The following is a 15,819-nucleotide window of genomic DNA, read 5'->3' on the forward strand; positions in this document are numbered from 1 at the left end:
TTTAATTAGGACAAACCCTATCTAAAAGATTCAGAATCATTCTTGGAATAGATTTTTTAATTCGCTGACACTCATGTTATGTATCTGTAGGTCTCAGCAGGGAAGGATTGCCCTGCTAGGAAAATATCTCATCTTTATTCACAAATTTGCTGTCAGGTGAAGTGTCTAACATCTCAGAGAGAGAGCCGTCTCACCACCTATTCCATATAAATGAGGTTGATTCCACTGGCCCATCATTTTCCAAGGAAAGGGATACTTGTAAATAGTATCTTCTCGCAACAACATTCTACAGCCTCACACATAAATAAGAGGAAGGATAAAGTATTTTATTTTTCAAATACTTTACAAAATATACATTTTCTTTTTACTAAAATACTCACAATTTTCTTTGAAACAACAAAGCCTATCAGTAAAGGAAAGCAAAGTACATGTTTAGAAACCATACACACAATTGAAAGAGCACTTGACAGTACAAACTGGTTTATGTTACAGAGACAGACAGACACAACAGTCTCTCAATATATTTGAGCTTTTAGGGTGCGTACAGAACAGTCAGGTCGGCAAAAGCACTCTCAGAGAAGCTAAGTGCTTATGGTCTATTTTGTTGTTGTTTCAGTGTTGTATTAACCACAGAACAGAATAAATGCATATACAGTCAGTATGCTTCACACAAGTTTCTTGATCTGAGCTACATCTGAAATGGGATTATCATCATCTGCAGTTGTTCTGAACAGAGCATTGAAGAGGGGGAAAGCTGGGGTCTGGAGATTTTAGATAAATTGAATTCTTGCTGTAATCAAACCTCTAAGGGTCTACTGTTCACTGACTCCAAACACGGTATAATATTGGGTTGTTTTTGGGGACACAGACGTCCTGAGTACAAAACACAAATTATTTGGAGATTGTAGCTTTGTAAAAGAGGATGAATAATTATTTAATTCAATTTTGTCATGCTGCACAAATCAAATGCTAAATATCTAGAATAAGCCATAATGACATTTCAAAAGGGTTGAAAATATAAATCGGCAAAAACAAACGGGACGAGCATTTAGAATACCTCTAATTTAAGTTCTATAGACACAGATACACATATAAATAGATGAAGTATTGCTCTGTTTCAATCTCAGAATTTTGGAAGTATTAGAATGTCCATGCAGTAGCTTTAATGCAATCACAATAACCATGTCCTGACTATAGAAGCTATAGTTATTACACAACCACAGTTTAATGCAATCACACTAACCATGTCCTGACTATAGAAGCTATAGTTATTACACAACCACAGCATTATTGCAATCACACTAACCATGTCCTGACTATAGAAGCTATAGTTATTACACAACCACAGTTTAATGCAATCACACTAACCATGTCCTGACTATAGAAGCTATAGTTATTACACAACCACAGTTTAATGCAATCACACTAACCATGTCCTGACTATAGAAGCTATAGTTATTACACAACCACAGCTTTATTGCAATCACACTAACCATGTCCTGACTATAGAAGCTATAGTTATTACACAACCATAGTCTTAATGCAACCACACTAACCATGTCCTGATTATAGAAGCTATAGTTATTACACAACTATAGCTTTAATGCAATCACACTAACCATGTCCTGACTATAGAAGCTATAGTTATTACACAACCATAGCGACTACATATACAAGCAATGTTTCTGCATGCAAAGTCTACCGTCTACCAACATGCAAAAATAGCTGCTTCTAAACGTTTCTGTGCAAAAATCACTGTAGAGGCATTCAAATTAAAATCTCACAGCATCAGAATACTACTAATTTTAAACCGGTTATCATGACATATTTGTTTTATAAGCAGTATCAATAAACTATTGTGTTTAATATAAAGCACTTTAGATGCAATTTCCAAGACTGCAATTATACATAAATAATTTATAATTTCACCATTTAATTAAAAGCACATATAATACAATGCAAACTAAAAAATATTTTATAATTATCATGAACTTTCCCATAAATAAAATCACAAGAACCTTACATTACACAAGTAAACATAATACAAGCTTAAGTCACAGTTGACTAGGTTGGAAAAATAATCATAAGGGAAGACATCACTATGTATGTACATTTGAAATATTATTTAAATGTTTGACATTCACTAAAAGAGTCTACATTCTAATGGAAGTACATATCTAGCAATACTGTATCCCATATATGTACTTACATACACAATCAATGTATGTACATAGCCTAAACAGCACACCAAAGTGCCTGCTTTTACATATAAGATTAGTCTGTTTTTCATTATGTTCTTGGGCTGGGCTGTATAATCTTGTCTATAGATACTCTGGCCTGGATTCCATCAAAATGTGGCCTTAACTTTGGTTTAGGATTAAACGGTGTGTTTGATAAATTTAGGTAACTGTTGAAATCGAGCATTTAACAGAAAGGCAAAATTAAGGACAGATTGATTCAATTCAGGCCCCTGTGACGCATTGGTCCCTGACAGATGACATCAGAGGGGATGGGGATGGTAGGCATTCTCTGTATTTGTACTGAGTTTACATTCTACAGTAAGCCAACCTCAAATTATTTCGAACACCTCAGCAATTCCATAAACAGGGCTTTTAAACACAGGCCCAGTCTGTATACAAACAGTAGTGTGCATCTGCCAATCATATCATACCCCCACCATCAACAGCTCTTTAGGGTTTAGCTAAATATTTAAAATTGATCATTTCACCTAGCTTGGACCATCACTATGGTCTTTAGTGTTCCTGGCTAACTATGTCTGAACAAATGGTCTTCACACAGCACATACTGTACAGCATTCCCACAACATCTTCACAGCACCATTATCTCAACACCATGACGCCACTTCAACACTGTAACAATGTCATGAGTCAGCTGGGTGGTTCTTTTAATCTGTCTAAATCGTGTCTCAGCTTCGAGAACTTTTTGGGCAGAGGATGAGAGAGGCCTTTCAAGAGAGCCATTATACTGAATGCATCTGAGTGGTGAAAGTACTGTTTTGACATAAATCTGTAATTTGTAAATGTCGTAATATGAATTGCCACTTTTTTTTAAGCCATCTGCATGGATTTTGTAAAGGTTGTTACGACTCAATGTTGTCTTCTACAAACTGGGACAGGTATGTAATGCAAGCAGTCAAATCACAAATAACTTTAAATAATGTAATCTTTGCACGGTAAAAAAGTTTCCAAGTGTCCAGCCTGCCTTACAATGTTACATCAAGTCAACTTGAGAAGGCAAGTTGCCTACAGTAATCCTGTAAACTTGTCTGCTTGAGTTCACTTTAACTTGACAACCAGCAGCCCAGACACTAACCTTTTTAAGTTGAAAGAGTTTTTTTAACAGTGTTTTAGATGGTCATCTACTACTCACAAAATACTAATAGCATAATTATTGTAAGAATGTGCTAACAGAGAGGGTACAATTATCAATAACTATTCAAAAACATTATGACAGGAAAAAAAAAAGAGAACTAAAGAATCATTTCTGTGCATCTAAGCAATATCTATACACAGAATAGTTCCCTTTTGACAAAAGGCATAATAGGATTTTTTTTTATCAATAACCATTTTCTAGTATTGACATGTTTCGTAAATAAAATTGTTGTCAGCATGCCATTTTAAATAAGTATTTACAAAAAAAATATCTTTCCATTTAAACACTCACTTCCGTCCCCCTTCCACATCCTGATACCTGGGCTTTAGGGAAAAGTGTTTGGCTAAAAAAATATACTTCCTCTTGAAGAGTGATAATTATTGCATTTACTGTATGAAACATTTTCTGTCTAGCACATTGCATGAAGCATGCGGAATATATACAGTATGTAATTGTATTATTTTTTTTATTAAGCTATTATCATATTATTTGATTGCTTGACTATCTTATCAATCAATGAATCCTGACTTATTTAGCTGGACATATTGTGTACTTTAACTGCTGCGTTGTAGAGCCCAATCTTTAGCAGTTGAGAGCCCCATCAGGACATTTTTTTGAGCACTTATGCTCCATACTACCAGAGCAGTCCCTTAACTATCATGATGTACTCCAACCTGCAGTGTGTGGAGCATTCAGAATTACGGTATGTAAAGATTACAGTTGATTACAGCGGAACATTGTTACCGTATTGTTACTGTATGCATTTCTTTACTTTGTGTAACACAGATAAACCATCGCATAATCGTGCCAAAATTTGGAATAGCCTGGTTTTGTACCCCAGAATAAAAATAAATAAATAGAAATCTATTTCACAAAATATTGCACACCCACTTGATTATTTAGTAAAGGCCAACAAATCACAGGAAACACAGTGCCCTATAAATGCATCCACACCCTTGATAAAGATGAGCTAAGAAGCTGTATAAAATAAATCATATATACAATTATCTATATTGCATGCTCAAAAAAGGGAACATGATTTGTAAACAAATAATATCATAGCCCAATTGCTTTGAGGTAGGGTGGGGATTGCACTGGGATGTAACAGGTTTTTTGGCCCAAATATATTGGTACATGCAGGAGTTTATGATTCCACTGATATTAACAGGAGCCCCTCAGGACGAATAGATGCAAAATAACCCCATAACATGAAAGGTTCACCCCTGTATTTCACCGTAGGTATGACGCCCTTTTCCGCAGAAGCATCTGTCTTCCGACACTAAACCCACAGATCATCGCCAGGACCATAAAGCTTAGGTTTGGTCTCACCGGACCATGAAGCCTGGTCCCAGTTAAAGCTCCGCATTGGCCCAGGGTGTGGATCATTTTACAGGGCACTGTATGAAAGAGCAGCAAAAAGCAGCAAAAATACACAAGAAATTCCACATATGCACAGAAAAAATAGTCCCATTGGAATTATGTGGACCTCCATTAAAAAATGGACATGTTTTAAGATGATTGCATTGAGCATACATATTCCCCTTACACAGAAATCATTGCAGCTAATCACCTAATTAGCGAGATTAATTAAATAGAGATCAAATATAAAATGCCAGTTTAGTTCATTGTTATGTTTTACAAGAATAAATTGCATGACTAGCAAATATTAATCCAACTTTCCAAGACTGTGTGCTATACCACTGTCTCTGCTAGCAATAAAATGAAGAAATGCTCAGTCACCCTAATACAGGCCATTTCACTAATGAAAACACATCTATCCACATTATGAAAGGCCACTGAGAATACACAACATAGCTTTTTCAGATAGAGGCCTGACATCACTCGGTGTCTCCCATCTCTGGCTTGGGAATGATGATTACTTTCAGAAACAAGACCAATGTCAAACAAGTGGCAACTTAATGAAAACACCTTCCAAAACCTCAGATTTCAAGACGACCTATCACAGTGGACTATTGGTGGCTTGTCATCAGTCCAATCAGAGAGGATTGTGTGTGTTTTGTGGGGCGTAATGTATTGCCTTGCACCCCTCCTGCCAGGGGGTAGGCAACCAGGGTCCTGAAGTGCCAGAGGCGGTCCTGGTTTCTGCTCCATCCAACCCTATAACTACAACACTGGATTCATTTTCATTAATCAGGTTTAATTAATGGAGGTGATCGTGCACTGGGGGCATTCAGACCTGAATATTCAGGCTGACTAGATCTAGCTGAAACCCATCAAACTGTTGGGATGAAGCTCAGATGGAACAAATAGCAGAAACATCTCTGGCTCTCCAGGACCAAGGCTGTCGACCCCTGCCCCAGACTGCATGAGACAAATACGTTTGTGACCTCATCCAAAACACATCAAATTTAACTTCCATGTATAAACTTAAACTTTATACATCAGCATTTTGCTTTACTGAAACTGTACAGAGCATGCCCTAAAATAATAAAGTTAAACATCGTCGTCATTCCTTCTAAAAATCAACATAAGAAAAAGAAGGCATTCACAAGAGGAAAGAAAAGTGAGAATACATTCTCATATCACAGAGACCTCTTCAGAGGTTTTTCGTCAATGAGAGGTTTCAAATCCCCCTGCTTTCCCCCGTAGGGTGAACTCACATTTGGCCTTAACCTCTGTGGCTAAAAACAAACTTGCCACATATTGAAATGCTCAAATCATTGTTCCTAATACACCTCAGAGAACACACGAGGCACATTTTCTCCAGTTAGCAATGCACACGACGGCAAATAAATCAATAAGTAAAACAATACATACATGTAGCCGAGCAGTGCATCATGAAAATACAAAGAAAGAGAAAAAAGCGAAAAACTAAATGTCCTTCTCTAAATCCCCTGGGGGTCTCCCCGTCCTATTGGTGGAGAGCATTGCCGAGTGAGCGCAGGTAAAAGAGTCAGAGAGGGGACATGAGGGGTCAGTGAGAGAAGAGGATACAGAGTCAGAGAGGGGAGATGAGGAATCAGTGAGGGAAGAGGATACAGAGAGTCAGAGAGGGCAGATGAGGAGTCAGAGAGGGAAGAGGATACAGAGAGTCAGAGAGGGGAGATGAGGAGTCAGTGAGGGAAGAGGATACAGTTCTGTTTGAATGGCACCACCACACAGCAGAGCATGAATGTCCAGTATCCTGCAGGCAGCTGCCATCCTGTTCCATAGGGACCACACTTAGCCACACTTAATGTCCCCACAACCAATCTTCAAAGAGCCTGGTACTCCCCACTCCACAGAAACAGGTACCACTAGAGAAGGCTTCTGCTTCCTGTTTAAAATGTGGACACCCTCTGTGGAGGATTTCAGGGGCCAGAGGGGTAATGGGTGGGGCTTCTGTGTGAGAGGCAATGGGAGTGAGGTGGGAAGGGTGTGACATCACCGTAGGACGTGCGTATGTGGCGGGCTCCTCAGGACAGAGCTCTGGACAAACCGGGGACAATCAGCAACATGGCGGCTGCCACGGCAACCACCAGCACTGGGTTCCAGTCTCCCTCACTCCCCTGGAGACGGCAGAAGCAGGGGGGTCAAAGGTCACAAACACCACACACAAAAGCCAAAAACACAAATACATACAACTGTACACAGCCTTAAACAAGCACTCATACACAATTAAAAACCAGACACACATACACACTGTTGCTGTTACATTCCTTATAGCCCTGGGGTTAGGACCTTTTGGGGTTAAGATATTTTGCACTTAACACTCTGTATTTATGGGCATAACGGTGAAGCGTTGAACTCCCTGTAAAAACATCTCCACACATTCATCAGTCTCTCACAAAAACAACATGGCATCTTTAATCTTCTGTCATCATACACATTCTTCCAAAGTCATCAATTTTTACCTTCATTCCAAAGACTTAAGTTTCTAAAATTCCATCTCGGTATTAACAATACCCAGAGACAAGGCCCACGCTGAACTTCATCCATATTTAGGAACAGTTTGTGGGAGAGTGGGAGTTTGTCCCAGCTTTGAGCTGCTGATGGCTGGCACACACTCTTGGCGGGGCACTGAAGGCGAGCGTGGAAACCGGTGCTGAATTATTCCTTTTGGCTCAAACCGTACTTTCTAAAATTTGGAGAGGGGCCACAGGAATGATTGCACATTGGCATGTATTTCCGCATCTGAATGTGTCAGGCACGGGGGTGACGGTCTAATAACATATTCCAATACATAACATGCCCACATTTAAAATCTGTTGGGAGTAACACCTCCATGAGTGTGGGTTTAATATCAGTATGTTTATCATTAACGGGCCGCGCTAAACAACTCGTTTTCTTTCCCTATAACGATATCCACATAGTATACATACTGGAGTGGATCATTAAAAGTTACACTCAGTGTGCTGGTGGTTGTTGTGTCCGCATGTTTGAGGTGGGAATGGGACCAGTCTTAATGGGCATGCTATTTCCTCATTTGATTCCTCACTGGAGAACAGTGGGGTTGCTTTCCATGTCAATTATTCAGAAGCATTTGCCTCTCACTTTTTATTGTTGAGACATCAGCTTTTGGTTGTCTCGCTGTTCACCAGCTTTCCGTGATTGCAGCGCAGTTTCATAGAGATATACGTATATTAGTTTATGACTATTATTTTCTTATATGTGCCCATCTTTATCCTTTTAAGATTCATAGTCTTTTGCGCATTTTGCTGCTTGTGTCTTGTATTATTATAATAATAATAATAATAATAATTATTATTATTATTATTATTATTATTATATTAAAAGCGGCTCCAGTGATGACGTGACTTTTTGCTAGTCCATCGGAAGTATTAGACATGTAAGAGCTTAAAAAAAGGCAAGTATAAGACACAAAGGGAGTGGATTTATGAGAATGCCATTGCAATACTAATTATTTTTGCGATCTCTAGGCATTAAATTGTTGATAAGGGGTTATCTTTAAAAATACAGCTAAAGTCAGGGCTTAAAATGTTTTATTTAATCATAAATCATTAAACTTGTTTTAGCCTAAAGGATATGCAAAGGTAATAAAAGGGCATCTGACATGAGGGAGCGTGGTTGGTGTGTGTTTTTATTTTTTTTACCTCATAAAAACAGTAATATTGTCAAATTGTATCTTAAATAGAGCCGTACACAGAAAGCCATGCCTAATTAGTTACCTATAAAAGCACACTTTGACATGGATAAGGTCGTGTCTCTACATAAGGTTTATATTAGATGAAGGTTCATTACCTTCTGGTTATCTGGTGGTACTGCACATTTGAAGGCTATGCGCAGCTTTCGGGAAGTGGGCTGTTTTCGTGCTTATGAGAACAACATTTGATTAATCATCAATTAATCAAGAGTGTAAAAAATATAGAAATGTAAAAAATGTATTTAAAGAAAAATGGGTAATACTGACCACATTCGCAAGAGGATTTTAAGAAGGTGTAACAGTAGTTCTATATCACGTAAGATGAATATATTACAGGTGAGTAAGAATCAAATACGCAACTTTAAATGAAACTCTTTAAATAACTTATTTCTCTTACTTTTGTTTTCTTCAGTTCCTTTCATAAATCCAGCGAGTCTCATTGAAATAGAATAAGGAGGAGCTGTTGTTTTTTTGTTTGTTTTCATTGCAAAGCTTCATTTTAATCTTTCTGCATCAGATTTCTAAGTAATTTCTCTCCAGAGTTTAACTAAGTGTCTTTCGCAACGCATTTGGTGCTAGTGGTACAGAGGCAGAACGCCGGAGACACGTTTACTGCAACGAAAACCAGCACTGGAATAAATGATATATGAAGGGCAATGAGCTCTTTCATGCGGTACACTACATAGCACTCAGAGATAAGTGTAAAGCCTAGTCTCCACCAAACAGCCGAGACGAGACGAGACAAGACTAGAGAAATCTCGGAACGTCCGTGTTTAAATCTCAAAACGTCCGCGAGCCGACTAAACAAGTAAGCGACTGTTTCCATGACGACCCGAGTTAACTGTAACGCTAAATCACTAATTGTTCTAAAACTCCGGGCTTAAGAATTGGCATGCTCAGTTTTCGTAACGCCAGCCGCCGAGAGCCGATGTTCTAAAACGGGACGCCGATAAAACTTTCTTCTAAAAACGTTCTAAAACCGTCTTGTCTCGTCTCGTCTCGTTTCGTTTCGGCTGTTTGGTGGAGACTGAACATTACTACAGTACCAGTGTGAAACGAATATTACTACAGTACCAGTGTGAAACCATGCCCCAGATTCTACAAAGGGCCAACATGCACAGAATGCTGACTCCCTCCTTGACTTAAAACAGGCCTGTGTGTCTTCTCAAAGTTGTGAATTAAACATGTGCAGTCCCATCCATTCATACATTCTAACAGAGCAGTCACTGGTGCTCTGACTGGCTTATAAAGGTACTCACAGCCATTTGCAAATGTAATCACACTGTATGTAACTGCACTGTAAGTATGCCTATCACACAGTACACGGCTGTAGTCCATGCAATAAAATATGCATTCTCCTGCCTCAGCTGACTCTCTATACAAACCTTAGCCTCTACCCTTTATGTAAGTATACAAGCTCTACTGTATAACATTAATTATATCAAATACTGGCTACTATAATTACTTGATAATTACATTGTAGTTACCCAGTCATTTATTTCAATTCAATTCAATTCAATGTTATCTGTATAGTGCTTTTCACAGAAGACTGCAAAACGCTAGCAAAGACGCTATACAGAGTAACAGAAGGGCTGCAATTTCAGCTGTGTGTCTGGTGTTCAGACAGGCTGTCGGTAAGTGAACCAATCTTTATCTGAGTGTCTGGCCCCCTGGGAAGATAAATAAAGGCGTACTCATACCTTCTCCTCTCTACGATGAGAGCTCCGCCCACCAACACCAAATCAGGGCCACTATTACAATCATTCCTATGAAGGGGATGGAGAGAACAGGGGGCTCAGACCGAGGAGTGGCGCTCTGAGGAAAAACAAGGGATTGTGGGGGATGGAGAGAGGAGGAGGAGGAGGAGGAGGAGGAGGTGGGACAAGAAAGAAATAAAAAGGCAAGAGAAAAAAAGACAAAAAAGACAAAAAAGAAACAATTACATATGGAATGGTAGGTATATAGATAGAGTAATAGATAAATAATACATGATCAGGTAAATAGGTAAATAAATTCATGCAAACAATAGATGGATGATTTGATAGATTGATAGATACAGATAGACAGACAGATAGATAGATAGATAGATAGATAGATAGATAGATAGATAATCATGAATGGTATCAGATTGGTTGAGTTTCAAAGTGAGTGACAAGGTCAGTGGTGTGGGGTATAAAAGCGTATAGTACATGCATAAACACAAATGCGGATATGTAAGAATACATGAAGGGGTACAACAAAATAATGAAACGAGAGACAATGTAGGGAGGGGAGAAACAGAAAAAGACTGTGATTAGGACAGCTCCAAAGATTGATAATGACAAGATGGGAACCAATGCTGTTTTAACTTCGCCTCCTTAATCAGCCCTGTGCTTCCAGGAATGCCACCATGAAATGTGCTATTAGCATTAGCACGGTAGCACAGATCTTGTGGTCATTCACAAAGCATCTCCCGATAGAAAGTTCAAGGTTGTTCAGCACATAGAGAGGACAGAAGCAACAGTCATGGTTTCCACCTTGTCATTAAAGAATCTCTGACCGCACCAACCAGATTCCCCCTCCCAGCTGATGTTGTTCCTAATTGCTGGTAAAGTGTGATGTCAGGTTCACTAGCAACAGCACCTTTGGATCCAATCCAAAATTTTAATTGGACAGAAAAGCTCAAATTAATCTTTTGTGCTTTTTTGCCATATTCTAAGACTTCTAACCCATTTCACTACAGTACTAAACCACAATAACTAAGCTTCTGCTACAGAAAAGTTATCAAATTCTTAGCTAATTATTGAATGTTCTATCAATTATTTTAATGTTCTGTCCCTCATATGAGCCTGTATGTTTCTTTTGAATGATGAATAAGCTATATATACTAAAAGTATATTAAGTTTGTTTGGATCCCAAGTAGTGGTTGTCATGCCTGTTGCTAGGATGATGACAAAAGCACTTACCATCCTATTAGCTGAGGCTCCACCTCTCAGCCAGTAGAACTCTGGGAGAAGAGGTCTAGAATGGTGTGGGGGAGGGGCTAATCACACATTAATCTAAAGCTATGAGGGACAGATGAGTGATGTGATACAGGTGTGGGACTAGAGAGGCACATTCCCTACGATTGTGCTTGGCCCTTATACCATGAATAAAATGAAATAATTCCTACAGAATAATAAAACTGTTAACTGAGCCTAAGGCTAGCAATCTCATCCTAATTTTCATTCTTTTACGCCTTTGCACTTTCAGACCTCTAAATACAGACTGCCGACGTTCACGACTGCTCAAATTAAGGAGCAGCCAAAGATAATCCCTGCAAATGTAGACACTGAGAATGATATGAAAGTTATAACTGCTAAACTGCTAACTGCTAAAGCCAGAGGGTAGATAAAGTTTCTGCTATGAGGTAGTATTCAGCACTGGTCTTTATTTAGTGTTAGGTAACTATGCCAGGTCGTTCTTCTTGCTATTGTTACAACTAGTGGAAGCACCTAATGTGGATACAAAATAAAAAATGTCTAAATGTATTTAGTGTTTATTGAATGCTTATTACAAAATTGATATCTAATACCTCAACGGAAACTGATGATAAAACAACGAAAGCAAAATCAGATGCATCTCCGCAAGGCTTGTGAGGTTCATCCTAATCTTCGCTTCAAGGCTTTATGGCTTGTTCATTCTTTTACTATCTTAGGCAGATCTTGCAGATGAAAGAGAGGGCCGTATTTAAATTCCAGCGCTTCTCAGAGGGACGCTTGGTTGAGAATAGATAAGGTGGTGACAGAATGGCGCGTAGGGCCAGGTGGACAGGGACATCTGGACATGACGCAGACGTGCTGCTCGACACAAACGCTAAGGCCCCAGAGGGAGGGCACAGGCAACGGACGTTAGCGATAGGGCGTGAGCAACAAGACGTTAGCGACAAGACGTTAGCGATAGGACGTTAGCGATAGGACGTCAGCGCTGCAGTGGCGGTCACACATTCAGCAGGGATGGTGTGACATCACAGGATGCAACAGCGACATCATGGCTGGCGTTATCATTATTTAGATTAATTAGTACACAAGCAGTATATATTGCACAAGTTACAAAGGCAAAAAGGAAAACCTGTAAGAAAAAAACATGTTAAACCTTTCAATCTCTTTCAACACTGTGAGCTAAGATGGTCTTCTGCAGGTTTCAGTATGTCTGTTTGCCACCTGTTAGAAACACTGCACCAATCAAACACATTGACCACCTGGAGATATTGTTTATCTCCATGTAGGGCTTAGATTCAATTAACATTTTACCATAACGCTGAAAAATAAGTGCAGCTAGTTTTAACACATTTTGGTGATCGCTGCCCCACAGGAAACCCTGTGATCTTTTCCCCCGACCTTTCCCCTCTGATCTCCATTCGAGTGGGAATGGCTGTGCACTCTTCCCTTGCTGTCCATCACTCCCTTGCTATGGCAACTGTTACTAGTAACCAACCATTTTTCCCAGCCCAGGCTGAGAGAAGTGGACACTTTACTGTACACCCCATCAGTGAATGACACAGAAATGGCATCAGACACTAAGAGAGGAAAGCACCACGGCCCTGATGAGACTCTGTCTGACCTGTGACCTCTGACCCTTGTGACGCCTCACCTGTGCCTTCCTCCCCATCAGGCTGTTCAGCTCATCACGGTAGCGCTGCAGCTCGCTCTCAAGCTCCGCCCTCTCACGCTGACTGCTGTCGTATAGGCCCTGCAGGTCCTGAAGCTCCGCCTTCAACCCATCACACTGAGAGAGAGAGAGAGAGAGACAGAGAGAGAAGCAAATTAGCCTTTAAACCAAATCAGTTCTTATCTCAAAATCATTCACTGAATAATGTTTAATCCAAATCCATCTGTATCTAATTCAGACATCCTGTTTACACAGGCAAATGTAGAGGAAAATCAGGTAAGTTCAATGACACCAATTAATGGTAAGGGCAATGAAGATTTTCTGCTCTAAGCAGAAAAACAAAAAAAATCCAGGGGTCAGAAAGTCCTGCCATGTGTTTTTTCCACCCATTAACTCACACAACTGCTTCCACTAATTAGTTCTGCCTCAACTTTTTTAATGACTTTTTTACTTTCTGAATCTGGATTTTCCACCTCTGGCTGTAATGAAGACGCTTCTCAAACTGAGGGTCTGGACCCATTGGGGGGGTTATGGGTAGGCTTGAGGAGGACCCACTCGTGGGTTATGGGTGGGCTTGAAGAGAACCCACCGGTGATATTTGGCAGCTGATAAAAGACCTTTACCTCCCTCTGCACCTGTGAAGCCCTCTCCTCAGCCTGCTTCAGCTGGTCTCGGAGGGAGAAGACCTCCCCGAACCCCCCGTTCCAGCTGGTGGGGGTGACGGGCTTGCCCTCGAAGGAGATGTTCTTCTGGATTGAGGCGTCCACCAGGCGGCAGTTGACCCTGGGCTGGGTCATGCTCATGTAGCTGCCCGTCAGGTGGTCCTCCGTCAGCTCGTCATCCAACCCGCCGCCCACCTCCCGCGTCTCCCCCACCTCCTGCTCCTCCTCCTCCTTCAGTGCCAGGTACACGTCGTTGGACCTACCCAGAGTGGGGGGTGGGTGCATCTTTACATCAGAGCAGAGCTTATGGTAATACTACTACTACAACGATGATTATTATTATTATGATTATTATTATTATTATTATTATTGGTATTAATAAGAAGAAGAAGAAGAAGAAGAAGAAGAAATAAGGAGAAGAAGGCAATGCTTTAGTAGTACATTATACTTACAAAGGTTCTTCAATTCAGGGAGTAATATCAAAACCTGTGATATTTATAGAATTTTTCTTATATCCCAATTATTACAGAGGCAACAAGTGGCAGTAAAGTAGGGGTTTTTAATGTATGGCATTATGCTGAGAGCCAGGATGAATGCATTTGAGCACACTTGACATTCTTCTGCTGAAAGTATAGTATGTACTAATGCTGGATACTGTACATGTTATTATGTGTAAGAAATTATAAAGAGGATATACACTGTTAGGGTGGCATTACCCTTTGACAACCTAATTCTTTAAAACATTATTTGACTTAGATAACATTTTACCGAAATGTGGAAAAGGGCGAATTAAGATATGGAAAAGGCTGACTACTAGGCTATAGTTTTTAAATATAAGTTTAAATCTTAGGCATCCCCTCTGAGGTCAACAAAGGACTGATAGAGCTATGGCTACAAGACAAGCATACAGTGAATGCAGGACAGCTTTAGATTGGCAAATGGACTAATAATCTTCACTTTTCTTCAAACAAAGTTAACAGAGCACCTCACAAAAAGTAGCTGAAAGGAAGAAATTAAACAAAACAACAGAACAACAGACACACGCTGAAGACGGACAGCACGGCCCCGCCCTCACCCCTTCCTCTGCAGCTGCAGTAGTCGCAGCCTCTCTGACAGCTGCCGGTTATCATCCTTCAGCGCCTGACACTCATCCTTCAGCGTGCGACACTCCTCCTTCAGCTGGCCCACGTCACCTGTCGCCAGGGGACACAGAGGTGAGCCAAAACCACAGAGCAAGGGAAGCACTGGAGCCAATGAGCACGTGGGGAGAGATGAACCGCTGACAGTGAGTGTTACTGTACAAAACTCACACCTTCTGGTCTAATACATATCAGACCTGGGTTAATACATAGTAATTGTTTTGGATTCAAATACTTTTCTGTGCTCGATTAATCTTGCCTGGTGAAATTGAGCCAACCAAGAGGTCCAGAACACAGGGTTTGCACTTCATGACACTATCTCATCGGTTCCAATACACCAGACAAGAAAGTAGAAAAGTATTTGAATCCAAAACAATTACGTATTTGACTCAGGTCTGATGCATATATTTTTTTGGTGCTGAGATATATCCTGATTAAATTCTACATAAAATAAGGTATCATTTTATTCCCTCATTCTATGCTAATTCTGGAGACCATTTTGAAACCATAACAGATTTCTTAAGCCTCTGACCAGCAGGGAAATAATCCCTGAATATGTGTGTGCAGTACACACACTGTGCTGTAGCAGTGCTGGCAGTGTGGTACAAGAAATGTTATGTTATGTAAGAAATGCAATTTTACAGCCACAGGTGGTCCACAGGGCTTTATTCCTCTTATTACTTGTGGATAACCACAGGGTTTTCACTCATTAACGTCAGTCTATGAAACAAGAGATAGTAAACTTGCGTAGTACCTTGTATTAAAATATGATGAATTGTATACTAATGAACCATTGGATACTCATACTTCATATTCAGACTGTAGTGAAGATTATGCCATAATTACCTGTACTTTGGTTTTTCATGTACTCATTAATCACCTGTTTTAAACT

General features: G+C 39.9%; 1 protein-coding gene across 1 annotated transcript in view; it reads right to left on the reverse strand.

The window, feature by feature from the left end:
• Positions 1-305: 305 nt before the first annotated feature.
• Positions 306-15,819, reverse strand: part of ccdc136b (coiled-coil domain containing 136b) — a 40,478-nt gene continuing 24,964 nt past the window's right edge. The window contains exons 5-9 of the mRNA XM_061250662.1: positions 14,864-14,981; positions 13,750-14,047; positions 13,109-13,243; positions 10,198-10,312; positions 306-6,902 (exon numbers count right to left, since the gene is read on the reverse strand). Of these exons, the coding sequence (XP_061106646.1) occupies positions 10,208-10,312; positions 13,109-13,243; positions 13,750-14,047; positions 14,864-14,981 (656 nt within the window). The 3' untranslated portion in view covers positions 306-6,902; positions 10,198-10,207. The remainder of the gene's footprint in view (positions 6,903-10,197; positions 10,313-13,108; positions 13,244-13,749; positions 14,048-14,863; positions 14,982-15,819) is intronic.

This window comes from Conger conger, chromosome 8 (genome assembly GCF_963514075.1).
Source record: "Conger conger chromosome 8, fConCon1.1, whole genome shotgun sequence".
Classification (NCBI taxonomy): Eukaryota; Metazoa; Chordata; class Actinopteri; order Anguilliformes; family Congridae; genus Conger; species Conger conger.